At 44.6% G+C, this 18,022-nt stretch overlaps 1 protein-coding gene across 1 annotated transcript in view; it reads right to left on the bottom strand.

Annotated features, from left to right (window-relative positions):
• The window catches only part of TMEM132C (transmembrane protein 132C), a 459,511-nt gene extending 451,359 nt beyond the window's left edge, over positions 1-8,152 (bottom strand). Inside the window, exon 1 of the mRNA XM_009248400.4 lies at positions 7,834-8,152. Coding sequence (XP_009246675.3) covers positions 7,834-7,918 — 85 coding nt within the window. The 5' untranslated portion in view covers positions 7,919-8,152. The remainder of the gene's footprint in view (positions 1-7,833) is intronic.
• Positions 8,153-18,022: the final 9,870 nt, after the last annotated feature.

Below are 18,022 nucleotides of genomic sequence, written 5' to 3'. Positions count from 1 at the left end.
ACTGATCTTACAGGAGGCAGAGCTCAGGCAGTAATGTGAGTGATGGGGAGCAGCTGTAAATTCAGAGGAAGTGTTGCTCGCTTATCCATCACTCACCTCCTGCTCTGCAGCCTGGTTCCTAATAGGCCACGGACCAGTACCAAACCATGACCAGAGGGTTGGGGAACCCTGACTTATAAAACAAAACTGAGGCTCAGAAAAGCTGTCAAGTTATTTTTTCACTACATACACTAGGTCTTAGGGCCAGTGGAATGAACATCGGTTGATTTTTCATCCAGCATCCATCACATCTTCTTTTAGTAACAGCTCTTCAGTTTTTCTCTGGGTGGAAAATCCTTTCCCCTTGGATACAAAATGATGGAACTATTAATGAGGCTGTCTTACACCTTTCTAGATAGAGATGGGCCTACACAATCTGTGTGCATCCCTGACAGTTAGAATCACCTGAAGAGCTTTTAAACAGTAAAACTGATCAGACCTGCCTCTACACCCACCCCTACTCCATCCCTACCAAAGAGCCTGATTCCATTGGTTTGGGATAAGGCCTGGAGATTGGTATTTTTTAAATTCCCCAGGTGAAAAGTTTAGCCAAGGTATAGGCTTCTTTCATCCTGGAATCTAAAACATGAGCACTGAGACAAAAATAAGTAAAATGGTTCCTGTTTTCCAACCATGGTACCCTAAAGAAGCCAGACAATTATAGCTACAGGAACCCAGCACCTGGCAGCTTCCTGCTCATAGGAAACCTCATCCTTCAGCTTTCTCTGGAGTCAAGAGCTTCCAATCTCTTATAACTTAGTTAATAAGTAATTAAGGTATTAAGATGTTTCTGTTGCTAACAACCAAAGACTTCTGACCAGTTCATCCAGGAACTGGTGGAACAGAAGCTCAAACTTAAGCTTTTGTTTCTGTGACACTGAGCCTTCCTAATTAGACCATAAGTGATAACTCACCATGTTGCTGGCAAGATGAAGGGTATTGAGAGAAGAAAGAAAAAAATGTTATACATAGAAAAGACATGGTCTTCTATATTAAGTCTTTGGGTTGCTTTAGGATCCCAGTCATCTGCAAGTGTAAACTCAACATTCCTAACACATTATTAAGAACATCCTTAATCAGGGAAAAAAAAAATGTGTACACATTGTAGAAGACAAGAAATCAGTCTCTCTGGGAGAGTAACTAGAATCCATTGTCTTGGAAATTTTGCTGATTTAGACTCCAGATGGGTTGTATTTCGCATTTGCTTTCTCCTTGAATGCAGCAACTTCTAAGTTCCTAAAGGCATATAAAACAAGGGAGCTCAGTGCACAGGTAGGAGAATAACATCTTGAAGAGAAACTGGTTTTAAGAACATCAAAGCACCTACTTAGAAACAAAAGCAACACCATGAATACAATTTTTATTCTTCTTTAATAGACATAAAGAAATTTTTAAATGATAATTCTCTTAGTCACACCTAGGGTATGTGAGTGCATGTACTTGAAAATACAGTAGAGGAAAACAGTGTAAGGAATATACTGTTGTAAATTTCTTATATAGCATACAAAGCACCATAACATAATTTGAATGCAAGTAATGATTAATTAAAATTGTATTTTGTAAGCCATAGAGCAATGACTATTTAAAAAGAAGTATAAATAATAAGCCAATAGTGGAGATAAAATGGAACCATAAAAAATACTCAATATAAAAGCTGGTAGGGAAAGAGGAAAAGAAGAGTAAAGAGCAGATGGAACATAAATAAAACAATGAGCAAAATAGTAGATCTTAATACAAATAGATGAATAATTACATTAAATATAAGTGGTCTAAACATTACACTTAAAAGACAGGGATTATCAGACTGGATAAACAAGTGAAACCCAACTACATGCTGCCTATAAACAACCAACATTACATATAAAGACAAGTTAAAAGTAAAAAGATGAAAAAGACATTACCATAAAAATACCAATCAAAAGAAAGCTGAGGTGGCTATATTAATATCAGATAAAATAGATTATAGAACAAGAAATATTTCTAAGAATAAAGAAAGGCATTACATAAAAGTGGATTGATTGAACAACAACAAAAAAATCCTAAGTAAGTATGTACCTAAGACAGTGTTCAAAATACATGAAACGAAAGCTGTCAGAGCTAAAATGAAAAATAGACAAAACCATAACATAGTTGGAGACCTCAATACTCTTCTCTCAATAAGTGACAGAACAAACAGATCAGTAGGAATATAGAAGACCTGAATAACACTATTCACATTTAGGGAATCATTGTGGCCTTGGGTTAGGCAAAGCTTTCTTAGATGTGACACCAAAAACCCAATAACTACAAGAAAATATTAATAAACTAAACATCATTGAAATGTAAAACCTCTGCTCTTCCAAAGACACATACTCGGAGAAACTATCAGTAAAACACTTATCCGACAAAGGACTTGAATTCAGAATATATAAAGCACTCTCAAAAATCATAACAGGAAAATAATCAATAAAAAGTGGGTACAATATTTGAAAAAGATATTTCACCAAAGACAATATAAGGACAGCAATTAAGCACAAGAAATATTGTTCAACATTATTAGTCATGAGGGCAAAAATTAAAACCTCAAAGAAATGCCTATTATACACCTATCAGAATGACTAAACAAAATCAAAACAAAATGGATAATATCAAATGCTGCTGAAGATAAAAACCAACTATTATATATGGCTGATGGGGATGCAAACTGCTAAAACTATGTTTAAAAAGAGTTTGCAGTATCTTATAAAGTTATATATACAGTCCACATACAACCTAGCAATCCCAATCCTAGCTAGTTCCTCAGGAGAAATGAAAATATATGTTTGCATGAAGATTGTTGGTGAATATTTATAGCAACATTTTTCATCATTACCCAAAACTTGCATAATTTTAATGTTTTTTCAGTATGAAATAAACTGTGGTGCATTCATTCAATGGAATGCCATTCGGCATTGAAAAGGAACAAACTATTGATACATAGGTGACTATCAAATGCATCCTGCTAAGTAGAAGAAAGCAGATCCAAAAGCTGCATACTGCATGATCCTGTTTTTATGACATTTTGAAAAAGGTAAAACTCTAGAGACAAATAACAAATCAGTGGTTGCCAGGACTGGAGGTAGAGGAAGGAGGGGGCTACAAAGGCAAATAGAAATTTTGGAGAGTAATGGGCATGTTCTATACTGCAATCCTAGTGATGTTTACGTGACTGTGTGCATTTGTCAAAACTTAGAACTATATACTCAAAGAGGTGAATTTTATTGTGTGCAAATTATACTTTAATAAGCCTGGCTTTTAAACAAAGTAGATGGCTGTAAAAATGTTCTATCAATCAGATGTTCCATTTATTCCATTAATTCAGAAATACTCTCCTTCACTTCAATTAATATACCAAAGACACATTTTTATTAACCTTGCTTTTTATGACTATGGATGTATGAAATATCTAATACATCCAAAGGCTTTGTTTTAACCTCTGCTCATGGAGGTGTTAACTACTAATATAATTGAGAGTGTTGAGCTCTTGTCTGCGTGACTGTAGCCACCCTTGTGATTAAGCTAACAGTGAACAGTGAGATGAACGAAGAAGAGGTTGAAGCAAAACTCAACTGCTTAAGGGAAGGGCCAGGCGAGTGAGCAGAGGAAGAGAGGACCTGAACAAACACACTCTCCAGAGGAGGACACCCCTGCTCAGCTTTGGCACAAGGTAGACATAAAAGAAATTACACCCAAGATTGGCAGACTCTCGACACTTTTGAAAGAAGTTGGAAATCCTAATTTGTTTTTCATAATGAAGGAGAAAACTTATTTGATCATCTCAGTAGATGCAAAAGAGCATTTCATAAAATTCTATATGCAACTTCCAGTAAACTAGAAATAAAATCTTTTTCATAATTGACAGATAAAATGTATATACAGTTACAGAGTACAACATGACTTGATATATGTACACACTGTGGAAATCCTAATTTTTTTATGTGAATGTTCCCATTTCTTTCATTTCATTTTATTATTATTATTATTATTATTATTATTATTATTATTATTTTGAGACTAAGTCTTACTCTGTCACCCAGGCTGGAGTGCAGTGGCATGATCTTGGCTCACTGCAACCTCCAACTCCCAGATTCAAGCAATTCTCATGCCTCAGTCTCCCGAGTAGCTGGGATTAGAGGCCCCTGCCACCACACCCAGCTAATTTTTGTATTTTTAGTAGAGATGGGGTTTCACCATGTTGGCCAGGATGGTCTTGAACTTCTGACCTCAAGTGATCCACCCATCTTTGCCTCCCAAAGTGCTTGAATTACAGGTGTGAGCCACCGTGCCTGACCAACTCTCACAATTTTTAAATGTTGGGAGCCTTTGAAAAAAATTGTATGGATAAAACAGTACTTGCCTGGGGGTCCTGAAGTTTGCAAGCACTAGTCAAGAAATGTGGGTATAGAAGAAGAACTATAATAGTACACATTCAGATCTGATGGTTTAATAGAATGATTTCCAAGAAGTTGCAATAACTACTAAGAGGCTAAAACACGGTAAGGAATTTCGACTTGAAGGATAAGAAGGGACAAGGATGAAAAGAAAATCTATGTGTCTGTGCTAAGTGTACACATGTAAGTGTATGCAGGACAAGACATGAGCATCATTCTTTGGTGGCAGCACGAATGTGAGTGAGTTGAGAGGGGCTTCTCCACCCTGATGACATCCTAGGAGGATCCTATTTCTCATCCCTGCCATAGACTCTAAATCCCTTACCAGAAACCCAAAACCCCTAAAGCACTGACAATCCCAAGGTTTGGCTGGTTGGTTGTATTTAATTCATTCAGTGGCCAACACTGATCTGAAGTCAAGCGATTTGGGGTCTTATTATCTTTCTTTAGGTAAAGACTCATACATTGCACACAAAGTCAGCACGATGTGCAATTACAGGCTGCAACTCCAGACGAAGACTAAGGGTGCCATACCACACATGCATATGACTTTATGCCTCTATTTTTCTATCTTTCCTTCTATCTTGTCATTCAAAGATCTCAATAATTCTGAATCTTGAAATACATTTGCCCCCACAGATTTTAGAAAAGAGATTGTGGTCCCACATAACCTTCCCACAAGGTCTCATATATGACTAACAACCATCACTAAACTTCTGAGGGCATCTCAGCCTGGCGCCGCCCTTCCACTTGCTTTATACAGGCGCAATACATCAACCTCTAATTCAAGGATGTTTTGCCTCTCCTGCCTCAGCCCAAGTCTTAAATCTTAGGAAAAGATTTCTTTCTTTCAATGCCCTGTCCTATTTATGGAACCTCCCAAGAACAATTCTGCCTTTTCCGAACCCTGACAAATTGCAAAGCCTCTAAATCCACAGTCAAAAATAAACAGACAATTGGTATTAAAAATTAATCAGTGGTTTCAAGGATTCCAGAAATCAGCACTTAAATCCGTGTGCAGGAAGAGACAGAGATGGCTTTTTTTTTTTTTAAGACAGCAGAAATGTAAACAAGGTCAGCAAACTTTCCTCTCTAGAAGATATCTTATGGTGCAAACGCTTTACGTGTGGAGGAATCCGAGGGGGGAATGAATTGCTGCTTTTGATCATGAGAAACAAACGGAAAATGTATTTTGCAGATGATAAGTTGCAGGCCCTTATGCACCCCCAAATCACATGGTGAACTTTGTAAAGCAAAAAGCAGGGAAAGAAATCCACATCAAATCAAGGTTGCACTTAGCTAGAGGGCAGGGGCGGTTTGGGACAGGGGTGGGGCTTCGCTACGTCCCTAGTTTTCAGCACTTTACCTTGCTGTGCAAATATCAGCTTCAAATCCAGTCCCAGTTGCCTTTCCAGCCAAATCACTGCCTCCAGCACTGAACACATGGACATCTGTAAGAGCCACTCTCTTAATCAAAAGTAAAATCCTCTGGATACACACACACACACACACACACACACACACACGGAATGTGAGCCTTAATGAAGAACAGTCCACACTTGCTTTAAAGGGAACATCCAGTTTGCCTGGTTAAATTCTCTCAAGAGCAAGGGGCGAAAACCCGGAGGAGGTCGGTCACGCCCTGCTCAATTGGCACCGCCTTCCTCTGCAAAGTGCTTTCTACCCATTCAGTCATCTTATCAACAAAAAACGGCTGGGAGGTAGGTTGGGAAGGAAATTCTTCAATGGCCACTTTGCATCTAGGAAAACTGAATCCTAGAAACGCTGGAACCTAGAGCTAATTAACAGCAGAATTCAGGCACCAGATTGTGACTGTTGACTCTTTCAAATAAAATAGAAAAGTGCCCCCCTCTCCTACTCCCCCACTACCGACTTGCCCCCCCTTCCCTCGTCTCTCACCCCCTCTTTCCCCCCCCTCTCGCCCCACCCTCTCTTTCCCTCTTCTCTCACTCCTTCTTCTCCCCTCTCTCACCCCACCCTCCTCTCTACCTGGAGCTCTTAGAAGAAAGGAACACTTATATAAAACATAGCAAACTTGTCTGGTTGGTGTATCGGGGAAAGCTCAGCCTCAAGGAAAGTAGATTTTTCTGGATTTTCAGGCGGTGCAGAATGACTTTTGAAAAGCAAACGCTACTTTTAAACATCCATTGACAACTTGTCTCTCTCAATGCATTTCTAGCTCAGCCTCAGAGCATTAGGCGGGAGAGGGGTGGCTTTGAGGGTTCTCTGCTCAGAGCCTGGGGCCAATACCGGACCCGCGGCGCCGCGCGAAGGCTCAGGGCACCCATGTGCGCACCTCCGTTTAACCAAATGAACCCGAGACCTTCGTCAGGGCGCGAGCAGCAGGAAAGCGACGCTCTCCTTTTTCTACGCCCTGGACGCGCCCCGGGACTTGGGCAGCTGCTGTCCCTGGCAGAGCCTAGGCCTTGCTCCCCGCCTGCCCCGCGGCTCCTGCGGCTGGAGACCGCCTCTCCCCGCCCTTCCCGCCGCCGCATCCGCGCGGCCACTCGGCCGCACACGCACATAATAATAAAGGTCGGAAAAACCACAAGGCTACCTTTTGTGAGCCCTGCGGGCGCCATACGTTAGCTCCTTTGAATTCCTCCAACCCAAAGCAGGGCCGTCACTCCCATTGTAGAGAAGAGGACACTGAGGTGAAGGAGCTCCGGACAGGACCGCTGGTGAGGTAGTTCCCATCGCGAGGGGCGCACCCACCTCCCCATCCGCGCTCCCAAACCACAAAGGACTTATGTGAGAGAACCCGCAGAGAGCCCCTGGTTTCTGTCAAGCTGGGGTCCCTGGTGAGCTGCGCGATGGGTGAGCGTTCCTCTAAGGCCAGCAGAGAGACCCTAGCGGTTGCGGAAAGGGGATGCAAAGAACCGGGCCTTCCCTTCTGGAGCACCAGCCCCACAGTGCGGAAGCTGTGGATGGGGAGCTGTGGATAGGGAGCACACAGCCGGGAGGAAGGGGCGCACAGAGCGGAGCACCTCTTCTGGATGCCAGTTCCACAGGGTGACTGTGCTGGGGCTGGGGCAGGTCCCCAAGGAACTCAGGGATGGGGAACAAACACCGTGTCCCTCAGCCACGCCCCCTCCTCATCCGCGGGGCAGCTCTGGGTCTGGGGGGTTCGGGGTGGGAGATTCGGGACTCGGGACCAGCCTAACTTGCCCGGATCCCGGCGCCCAGCTGGGAGCACCCTTCTGGATTAGGGGCGGCTCGGCACCCGCAGAGGCGCTCTTGATGGGATCCGCGCCACCACCGAGGCCCCCGCCGCACCCCTCGCTTCGGCTGCCCTCACCTCGAGCTCCCCCGGAATCGGGAAGTTCGCATGCGTCGGCGCGCCAGGCACCCGCTCCGGCCTTACCTTTGCCCAGCAGCGCGCCCAGCAGCAGGCTCAGCGCCCCGCACAGCGGCGCCGCCGGCCCGGGGGCCGCACCCTCGGAGCGCATCCTGCGTCCCGGCCGCTCACGCAGCCCGCCGCCAGCCCGGAGCGCAGCGCCCGCCCGCAGCTCCCGCCGGCCGCCCCATGCCCGGGGCCACTCCCGCAGCCCAGTCGGCCGGGCCCGCTGCGTCTCCGCTGTCCGAGGCCCGCCCCTGCCGGGTCCACGCCGACGCAGCTCCGGCTCTGGCTCTGGCGGCTCCGGCTCCGCCGCTGCTCGCGCTCCGGCCGGGACAACTTTTCTCCAGCAGCCGCCTCAGCCGCCGTCCCGCCCCGCCCCCGCCCCGCCCCCGGCCCCGCCCCCGCCCCCGGCCGGGCCCCGCCCCCGCCGTGCCCCGGGACCGCGGACAGATTGAGGGTGCCGGAGGAGAGAGTGCGGCTGCCCGCTGGGAGGGGCGGCAGATGGAGAACCCCACCCCGCCCGGGCTAGGGGGGGTGTGCCCGGGAAAGAAGACGGGGAGGGGAGGGGGCTTCTCCCCAGGCGGCTGGGAAGGCTCCTCCGGGGGTCCGCGCCTTCCCAGAGAAACTCAGCGTTCGCAGCCTCCTGCCCGGGTGCCCAACGGACCGCGTCCCGTGGCCCGGAGGGTCCTGCCCAGGGACCCGACGCTCAAGGCGGAGCTGGACCCCTTCTCCCCACCCTCCCGTGGTCACTGCGGGACCTGGTGGTCGTCACGTCCCATTCCTCAACTTCAGGTGGCCTTAGCCTGGAGGGCTGGGGACATCTGGAATGCAAAGTCCCGCGCAGCTGCTGCGGAGAAAGCTCCTAACCGGATCACTGAGCGGGGAAAAGCAGCGCGCAGCGGAGCGTGAAGGCGGGGTGCGGGCTCAGACAGATGCGGGTGTGCACCTGTGTGTGTGCGGAGGGGGCGAGGCACGAGATCACAGCGGTGTCTCTGGGAAGGGGACTAGAACGCAGCGGGGAAGAAAGGATCATTTTTCACTGCATGTCTGTGGGGCTTCCACTCCCCAATCATCTCCCCGCCTCCCATAGCATGTGTTTTATTATCTTTTCAGGGGGTGGGGAATAGCCCCTCTCTAGACTTGCTCCTGCAATAAGCAATTTCTCTGCAGACTCAGACAAGGAAGATCCGCCCTCCCCACCCCACTTTGTTCTCTGTATCTTTTCCTTCTGATTCTCCAGCACTGGCCTCCCTCATAGTGGTGATCCCAGGTGATCTCAGCGGCTTCCCTGTGCGGTTACTGATGCTCATGCTCGGGTCTTTCTGCCATGCGTGGTCTGAGCAGTTTGAGGGCGGGACCCCGACTCCCTCTTGTGACTGGGAGGGAAGGGCCATGGGTTCGAAGGTCTCTGGACGTCCCCTCCTGTCCTGAGCTCCTCGCCAGGGGCTCAGCATCCCCTCTCACCGTGGGCTGGCTCGGTCCAACATCAAAAGGAAGCCTGAGGGGTCTTTTTTCACCATCAGTGCAGGAAAGAATTTCAAAAGAAAAAAAGAAATCCTTGATTGAAAGAAAAGAAATGTAAACGAATGATCCCCAGCAACTGCAACCCCAAGTCTTATCTCCCAACTCAGCCCCTAAGGAATGAGCCAGGCATAAGGAGAAATTGGGCTGGGTGGGGCGAAGGCTTTCTCCTGGGGTGGGGCCCGGAAGTCTGGGCCAGGCTGGGGAGAGATGTCTCCCTGGTTTTCTTGGCCGGCTCTGTTCACATGATGTGGGGAGAAGGCAGCTTGAAAACTAGCCAGGCCCCAAAGGGAACGGTAAAAGCTTAATTCTCATAGGCCTGGATAGCAGAGACTTGATTTTTAAAGTGGATTATGCTGATAATCGCCCAATTCTTCAGTACATTCAGCTAGTGTAGACCTGACCTTGGGGGCAGGGGGCAGTTATAAAGTGAATTTGGGCTCAATTCTCAGTGTTTTGAGCCTGAACATCACCGGGGAATAAATATTTTTTTTTTCATTTGAATGTTCCCAGCGTGAGGGAGAAATACACAACATGTCCCATTGTTTGTAACTGAGGATGGAAATCTGCCTTATCCTCTCTCCTCCCTATTGGATAACAGGGACAAAAAATAAAAACCCAAAGAAGTGCCCTCCACTCCCCTGTTCTGTGCAGCCTCATAATGTACCTCCTTTCCACATCATTTCTTTCCTTTTGGCACAGAACATTGCTGTCCCTACTGCAAAGACAAGTCAGGTCCTGGACTACATCTCTATGATGCAAATAATCAAAACCAGGGGCTATCAAACAAGCCACAGCAAAATAAATACTAATTCAACATGGGGTTGGAGTGGGAAGACGATTCTCAATCAAATAAGCTCACTGCACAGCACCCCAAAAGCATCCACTGTCTTCAGGTGCTCCTGAATCACAGATGCCCCTTGAGACTATGATGCCTCTGGGCATCCCCTGTGAGAGCCTTCAGGAGACCCAGCAAATGAAAGCTTCTCTGCAAACCTTCCTTTAGGACTCCATTTAATCTATTGCGTGTCCCTCTCAAGAGCAGTCAAACATGCACACAAAACTGAACAAACAAAACAGATGATATAGTCAATTTTTCTTTCATAGGTAAATCCATAAAAATTGAGGTTCATGGGCTAATAAAGTTTTCCATATTTATTTTTTTAAGTCATGTATCATTTAACCCCCAAATCATTAATTCCTTAACTTAGATTACTTCCAGATGGTTTTCTGAATTTCATAAGGAACATCAGAGGCTGCTAATCTCCTCAAAGGCTGTTGCAGAATTCCTTAAGGACTGTGGGCACATAGAAGCACTTAACATAATTTATGGGAGAGGAGAATGAGTGGAAAGAGGAAACCTGCTGCTTCCACAGGGTCTCAGGGTTCCTAAGTCAATGAGGCAACTTCAGATTGTTTTGTTCATGCTTAAATGTTAAATTGTTAATATCGCATAAAATGAGGGATGGAACTCGTGATTTTAGTTCAAAGGCTTCTTGCATTGTCTACCTGTAGACAGGGGACATATGGGTATATATTGCCGAGGACATGGAAAAGAAGGGCTATATGTTGGCCTCATGAAACAGCTATGGTCATTCCACAAACTCAGTATCAAGTCCTGACTATGGTGCTTACTATTAGAGATAAAAAAATGAGGAAGAAGGAAAAAAGGGAGAAAAATGAAAGAAAGGTCTATGCTTAGTTCTGTGTCCTGCCATTGTTCTTAAAACATATAGGCACTATCTGATTTAATCCTCTTCACACTCATGGGGTGCATTATTATTATCCTTGGACATTTTATTCATTCATTCATTCATTCAACAAATAGGTGTCACTTGCTTACTATTTGTCAGGCCCAAATTTTGGGGTTCTGCCAGTGAACAAAATAGATGAGGGTCCTAAATTCATGGACCTTACATTCTAGTGGAGGATGCAGACTCTAAAGTAATATACAAGTAATTGTATCTGTTAATGCAGTGATATGTGTTGTGAACAAAAATAAAGCAAAATAAGGGAAAAGTCTGATTTGGGGGTGCAACTTTAGGAAGGTGGGTGAAGTGAGAGCAATTTTTGGGAAAAGAGCTTCTCAGGCTGATAAAAATGAAAGTGCAAAGACCCTAAGCTGGAGTCCTGAAAGGTCTTATTTTTCTTTCAGAAGGATCACTCTGGCCACTTGTAGACCACAGCCTATAGGGGTAGCCAAGGAAGCCTGAAGTCTAATTAAGAGCTGGTTCAAGGCACCCAGGAGTCTTGGATGCTTGCACTGGAGTAAGAGGAGCAAAGCTGTGAAGTCGAGACAAGGACCAATTAATGATGCCTAGTGGAAGTGAAGCCAGCAGGATGTGCTGATGGATGTGTGTGGACTGTGGGAGGGAAAGAAGAGGCCACTGTTTTGGCCCAAACAACTGGGTACCTGAGGGTTCTCTTTATGGAGGTGAGAAAGACAGGGGGTAAGTGACCTTGGTCGGTACATTGGTACAGATGAGGAAACTGAGGCTCATAGAGGAGGTTAAGCCAGTTGCTGGTATGTGACAGCCCATACATTGAAAATCAGCTCTCTGCACCCCCCAGAAGGAGCCGGGCCAGTTTATGACCACCAACCCTAAGGCAAATTGAGTATTGCATTGGTATGAACCATAAGCCGTATGTCATCCCCTCTTTCATTAACTCCAGGTCTAAGTCTGGCTAAGGTAGAGAGGAGTCAGAGGTGTGGAATGTAGAAATAAGACATTCTTCCTCTCTCCGTGTGGATAAAGATTCCAGCCTTTATTCCATCTAATGAAAATATATTTAGGGAACATTTATTGGGGGCCATTGGCTGTCTGCCCTTGTTCCTTTATTTGTTTGCTTGCTCATTCCTTGTTCCATGTCATCTCCATGAGGAGACAATGTCTGACGTGCTCACCCCTGTATTCCCAGCCCCTACAACAAGTGTGTATGTGAAGATAAGTCCTTGTCCAATGAATGAATACTGTAAATCCATAGACTATTAGCCCTACTTTACTAATGAGGAATCTCAGAATCACTCATTTTACCTTTAGTTCATTTAGCTGTTAATAGTGATGATGATGATAATAACAATTAACATTTATTAGGTACTTGCTAATTGCCAAATATCTCATTAACAACCCTATGAACATGTACTCTTGTTATCTCCAGTTCACACATAAGAAAACTGATGTCAAACAAGTGAAGTGGCTAGTTCAGTGCCACTCAACTAAGAAGTGGTTGAGCTGGGATTTAATCTAGACCATCTGACTTCAAAGTCCACATTCGCAACCATTCACTAGACTGATAGGTGTGTGCTCAGGTGTGCCTGTTTCCTACACCAGATGTCTAGGAAACTTGTGTTAGGTCTCACTTGCTAGGTCTCTCTTTGTGTCAGGTTTCACTTGTTGGGCCCTTTTATTTTAAACAAGCACTGAAGAATTGTCCCTTTGTAACTTCCACTTACCATCCCAGACAACCTCTTGAGGCCCTTGTGCTTCTCTGGCACTGCTACTTGAACTCAGCCTGTATGGAGCTTAATCGACCCTGAAGAGGACATGGGCCCAGCATCCCCAGATAACATGCAAGATGCAGGTGACTTTTGGCCTGTGAAAACAAATTTTGAGACTGATGCTCAAATGCCCATACCTGGTTATCATCCCATTTTCCACGTGGTACCTGTTGGATGCCCAGACTCCTCTCACATTTGTGGTTAAGACCCACAGAGTAGAATCTCTACCCTTCACCCTTCCGCTAGGGTTCAAGGCCAGCAAATGATCAACTTCCTATAGGAATTAGGTTAACGAAGCTTCGGATTAGGTTACAAATGGAAGTAATCACACTGGTATTTCCTTAACCATATTTGCATCATCATCATCACCATTATCACCATCATCATCATCACCATCAACATCACCATCACCATTATCATCACCATCATCATCACCTCACCATCATCATCACCATCACTATCATCATCACTATCACCATTATCATCACCATTATCATCATGATCATCATCATCATCATTATCACCATCATCATCATTACCACCATCATCATCATATCATCATCACCATCATCATCATAGTTACTGTCACCATCACCATCATCACCATTACTATTATCATCACCATCACCATCACGATCACCATCATCATCATCATCATCATCTCTAACACTTGCAGATTCCTTACTCTGTCCTAGGCACTGTCTTAAGTACTTTGACAGGTGTGGACTCATTTAATCCTCACAACAGTCCTATGACATTACTTTTGTTATTAACCCCACTTACACATGAGAAAATTGAGATACAGAGTTTAGGAGACTTATCCAATGTCACGGAACAACTAATTGGCAGAGCTGGTATTCAAACTCAACTCTCCCGCCATAGACTCCTTGCTCTAAATAGACAATTCTCAGACTTTCCTGTGTATACACATGACCAAGGGAACTTGTTAAAATGCAACTTCTGATTTAGGTGACAGGGGTGGGGCCTTCTCCTCTGCATTTCTCCCAAGCCTCCAGGTGATCTTGATGTTGTGAGTCAGTGGGCCACCTTTGAGTAACAACTCCCTAAATAATTACCCTATTCTACTCCCTATCTGCTTATGCAAAATCATATTATCCAAACTATATTTATTTGAAAATTTCACTGACATTAAACTCTTTCCTGCTTCTCAGCGTAAAGCAATCACAAGCATCTTCAGTGCATTCTGTCATTCCGGAAGAACCTTGAGACTGGAAAATTCATCCTGCAGTCAGTTAATAATGGCTATTTAATGCACACTCCTCACCAAACCCAGTATTTGGAGTGGGAAGGTGCAATGACTGGCTTTGGTCTAGTTAGTAGCTGCTCCATCAACTGAGTCCCTAAGTGACCTTAATGGGCACAGACTCCTGCCAACCTGCAGTGGACACAAAAAAAATGGAATGAGAAGTGAACGTTTGCTGTTTTATGCCCCTGAAAGTTTGGATTATTTGTTACAGCACCTTCACATAATAATCCATCCTCACTGGAACACCCAGGCATTCAAATTCATTGCATGCCCACTCACTCAGCTGCATTTCTGTTCCTTTTGGATGATCAGGTCTTGCAGGAATAAGACCCACTCTGTGTCTATGCATTCTTCAGTTCAATAGTAACTATTGAGTGAATTACTTATAGGCAGGGTGCCTGCCCTCTGACAGCCCATTAGGCAGGATAATATGCATGCACAAATATCTCAAATCAACATCAGAAAATAGGCACACATTAAATGTTTCAAGGGCCTAGAGAAGATAAAAATTATTTCACTGCCTACCTGTCCTCATTTATACTAATTATCCTGTTCCCTCTACTGGCTCTGCCCAGTTCTCTCCCTCCACAGTCCTTGTACTTGCCACTCTCTCTTCCCGAAATACTTTCCTATCATGTCCCTCTCCTTGCAAATATTATCCCCTCAGCAAAGTCTTTTGTCCCAGGGCCACATCACCAGAAATGAGCACAGAGCCTAGATCATATCCAGCACTCAATAAATATGGCTGAAGAAATTTCATGATGTTTGATCACAGGCATCAGGAACAGTGGGAGATTAATAGTGGGGATGTAAGGAAAGAAAGACAGGTCTTTCTGGCAGAAAGAATGAGACAGTATGCAGGACAGCCCATAAACAAGAATGGAAGTTGTTATAGCCAGTCAGTTCCCATAACCACCAGCCAGAAGATGCAGATTAAACCGGCTCCAACATCTTGGCATTGAATTGGGCTGGGTTCTGCTGTTATATCGATTTCACCCTCTCCACCCCTAAGTCTTTGGATTTATTTTCTCAGTTTTGTAGTCCTTATTCACAAGGACCTAATGTGGAATTGTTAATAGAAAATAATTCAAACTCATCCACGCTACGAAATGCACACAGAGTTCAGTTCCAATATTAAACCACCTTTAAAAAGCCCCTTCTGGCCGACCATGATCCAAATCCTAAACTGTGGGATTACTTGTGATTCACAGCAGATCCAGCCAGGTTCTGGGAAGGAGGACACTGGTGACTTGTATGTGTGATTAGCTGCTTTCAACCACCTTTCTCGGGGCAGACAATCCAGGTAACTAAAGGCACTTCATAGAAAGACCCACTGCATTGCTTTTAACTCTCCTTAAGACTCTCTGATGGCTTGTTAAAAAAGATTGAGCTTCAAATGGAAATCTGCCAAAATTGTGTTGTTTTGACACTTGGAACAATGGAATGCCAATTCCATTAATTTATGTGCGAAATATCTCAGCTCCAGACCCACACGCAGCCTGGGAATGGTTATAGAGTAAACAGCGCTCCCTGGTGGCCCTAACTAGCATTTGTTGCTAGCAGAGAAAAAAGAAAAGCTCAGATTTGGGGGTCTAAGTGGCAAACAAATCAGAAGAGTGTCACTACATTCAGCAGCATTTCACACTAATGAATGTCTTTGTTCTCAAGAGGCAATAATGGTCACTACTGGCTTCTTTACCTCTGACTTGTAAGTAAAAGTTGTGATACCTCCTGGGGCAGCCCATCTTTGATATGTTCAGTAAATAGTGATGCCTACTTAAAGCTGTGCCCTCGATAGATCTCAGGAGACAGCTGTTTGATCTTTATAGACCATCCAAGAGATTACAGCTCAGCCCAGCTAGGAGCAGGACCAAGGTTGGTGGAAGGAAGCTGTGAAATTGTTGCCTCCTGCTCACTACAAAAAGCATTAAGCATAAATTGTTTAGGTTGCCATTCTACTTATGGATGGAACTCAAATGCCACTGTATCAATCAAGGTTCAGTGAGGGAAACAGAACCACTAGAACTAGGAATCTATTTTTAGGAATGAGATCTTATATAATTGTGGGAGAAGCTAGAGCTATAAGAGCCAGAAGAGGGAGTCGGAGGATAAGCAGAAATTACTGACCAGCTTCCCTGAGGCTCTGGCATGGGTTTCAGGACAAGCTGAACTTTCAGTCTATTTCAGGGGAACAAATTAGAACTCGCAGGAGGATCCGGGGAGGCGGGAGTCTCCAGCTACCAGAGCAGGAAGATGAAAGGGGTACTGTTCAAAAAGTGTTTGAAGGAGTTGAGCTTTCGGCATGACCAAAAGTCAATGCCTGCTGGATGGATCTTCACGTAGGTAACAACCATAAATTCTGAATAAGATACAAAACAAAAAGAGCAACACAAACACATCAATAACACCACGAAGTCTTCCAGAAGGCTATGAAAAGTGAAGGAAAACAGGAGGTACTGGAGGTAAGTTGACATTTGGAAGGCGAGGCGTGAAGTGACTTTCCTGTTTTGGTGGCATTTCCCCTAAAAACAGGCCAAAATCATTGCTGCAAGTGACAACTGACACTCCTGTAGAAACTCACTCTTTCTTTTTTTTATTTTTTATTTTTTGGGATGGAGTCTCGCTCTGTTGCCCAAGCTGGAGTGCAGTGACGCAATCTTGGCTTACTGCAACCTCCGTCTTCCAGTTTCAAGCAATTCTTGTGCCGCAGCCTCCTGAGTATCTAGGATTACAGGCGCGCAACACCATGCCCGGCTAATTTTTATATTTTTAGTAGAGACAGGGTTTTGCCATGTTGGCCAGTCTGGTCTTGAACTCCTGACCTCAAGCAATCCACCTGCCTTAGCCTCCCAAAGTATTGGTATTACAAGCATGAGCCTCCGCGCCCTGCCGAAACTCACTCTAAACTGAAGAACCAGAAAACAAAATCTGTAGCAATCACTGCTACTGGAATGCAGAGGGGGAAATCCAACAAAGGAAAGAGCCAGAAAGAAAGACCCCCAATTGCTTGTATTAACTTTGTCCACGTTTTTGGATGACCCATGAACCCCGGGAGCATGGGGAAGGTTAAGCAGCATAGCTAAAGATAAAAGAACTGAGCTGATTTAAGCTGAACCCCAAGAGACATTTTGTAGTGTGAATCCAACCAAGTCATTACTAGCCAAAAAAAAAAAAAATTCAGTTAACACTTTATTGATGAATACAACAAAATAGAGTCTGCACGGAATTCAAAATTCTAAAACAGTCAGAAGTATAACATTTGTCATTTGCAAGGCAGAATCCAAAATTACTTGGCATTCAAAAGCCAGAAGAATGGCCAAAGGACTTAAATAGACATTTCTCAAGTGGCCAACTGATTTACGAAAAAATGCTCAGCATTACTAACTATCAGAGAGACACAAATTAAAATGATAGTAAGACGGTCACCTCCCACCTTGTAAGGATGAGACTTTAAAAAGATGGAAGATAACAAGGGTTGGTGAGGATCTGGAGAAAACAGAACTCTAGCACACTGTGGGAATTTAAGCTGGTGAAGCTTAAATTGTAAAACACTATGAAGGTTCCTCAAAAAAAATAAAAATAGCCAGCATGGTGACTCACATCTGTAATCCAATAACTTTCGAAGGCTGAGGTGGGAGGATCGCTTGAGCCCAGGAGTTCGAGACCACCCTGGGCACATAATAAGACCGTTTCTCCACAAAATAATAAAAACTAGAATAAAAAAATAGCTGGGCATGGTGGCATGTGCCCCAGTCACTCTGGAGACTGAGGTGGGAGGATCACTTGAGTCCAGGAGTTTGAGGCTGCAGTGAGCTATGATTTCACTGCTGTATTCCAGCCTGGGTGACAGAGCAACACCTTAAAAAAAAAATAGAACTACCATGTGATCCAGCAATCCCACTACTAGGCATATGTCCAAAGAAAAT

The sequence above is a fragment of the Pongo abelii genome, chromosome 10 (assembly GCF_028885655.2).
Source record: "Pongo abelii isolate AG06213 chromosome 10, NHGRI_mPonAbe1-v2.0_pri, whole genome shotgun sequence".
NCBI lineage: Eukaryota > Metazoa > Chordata > Mammalia > Primates > Hominidae > Pongo > Pongo abelii.
The sequence above is the reverse complement of the archived record's forward strand: the minus strand, read 5'-3'. Positions and strand labels throughout refer to the sequence as shown.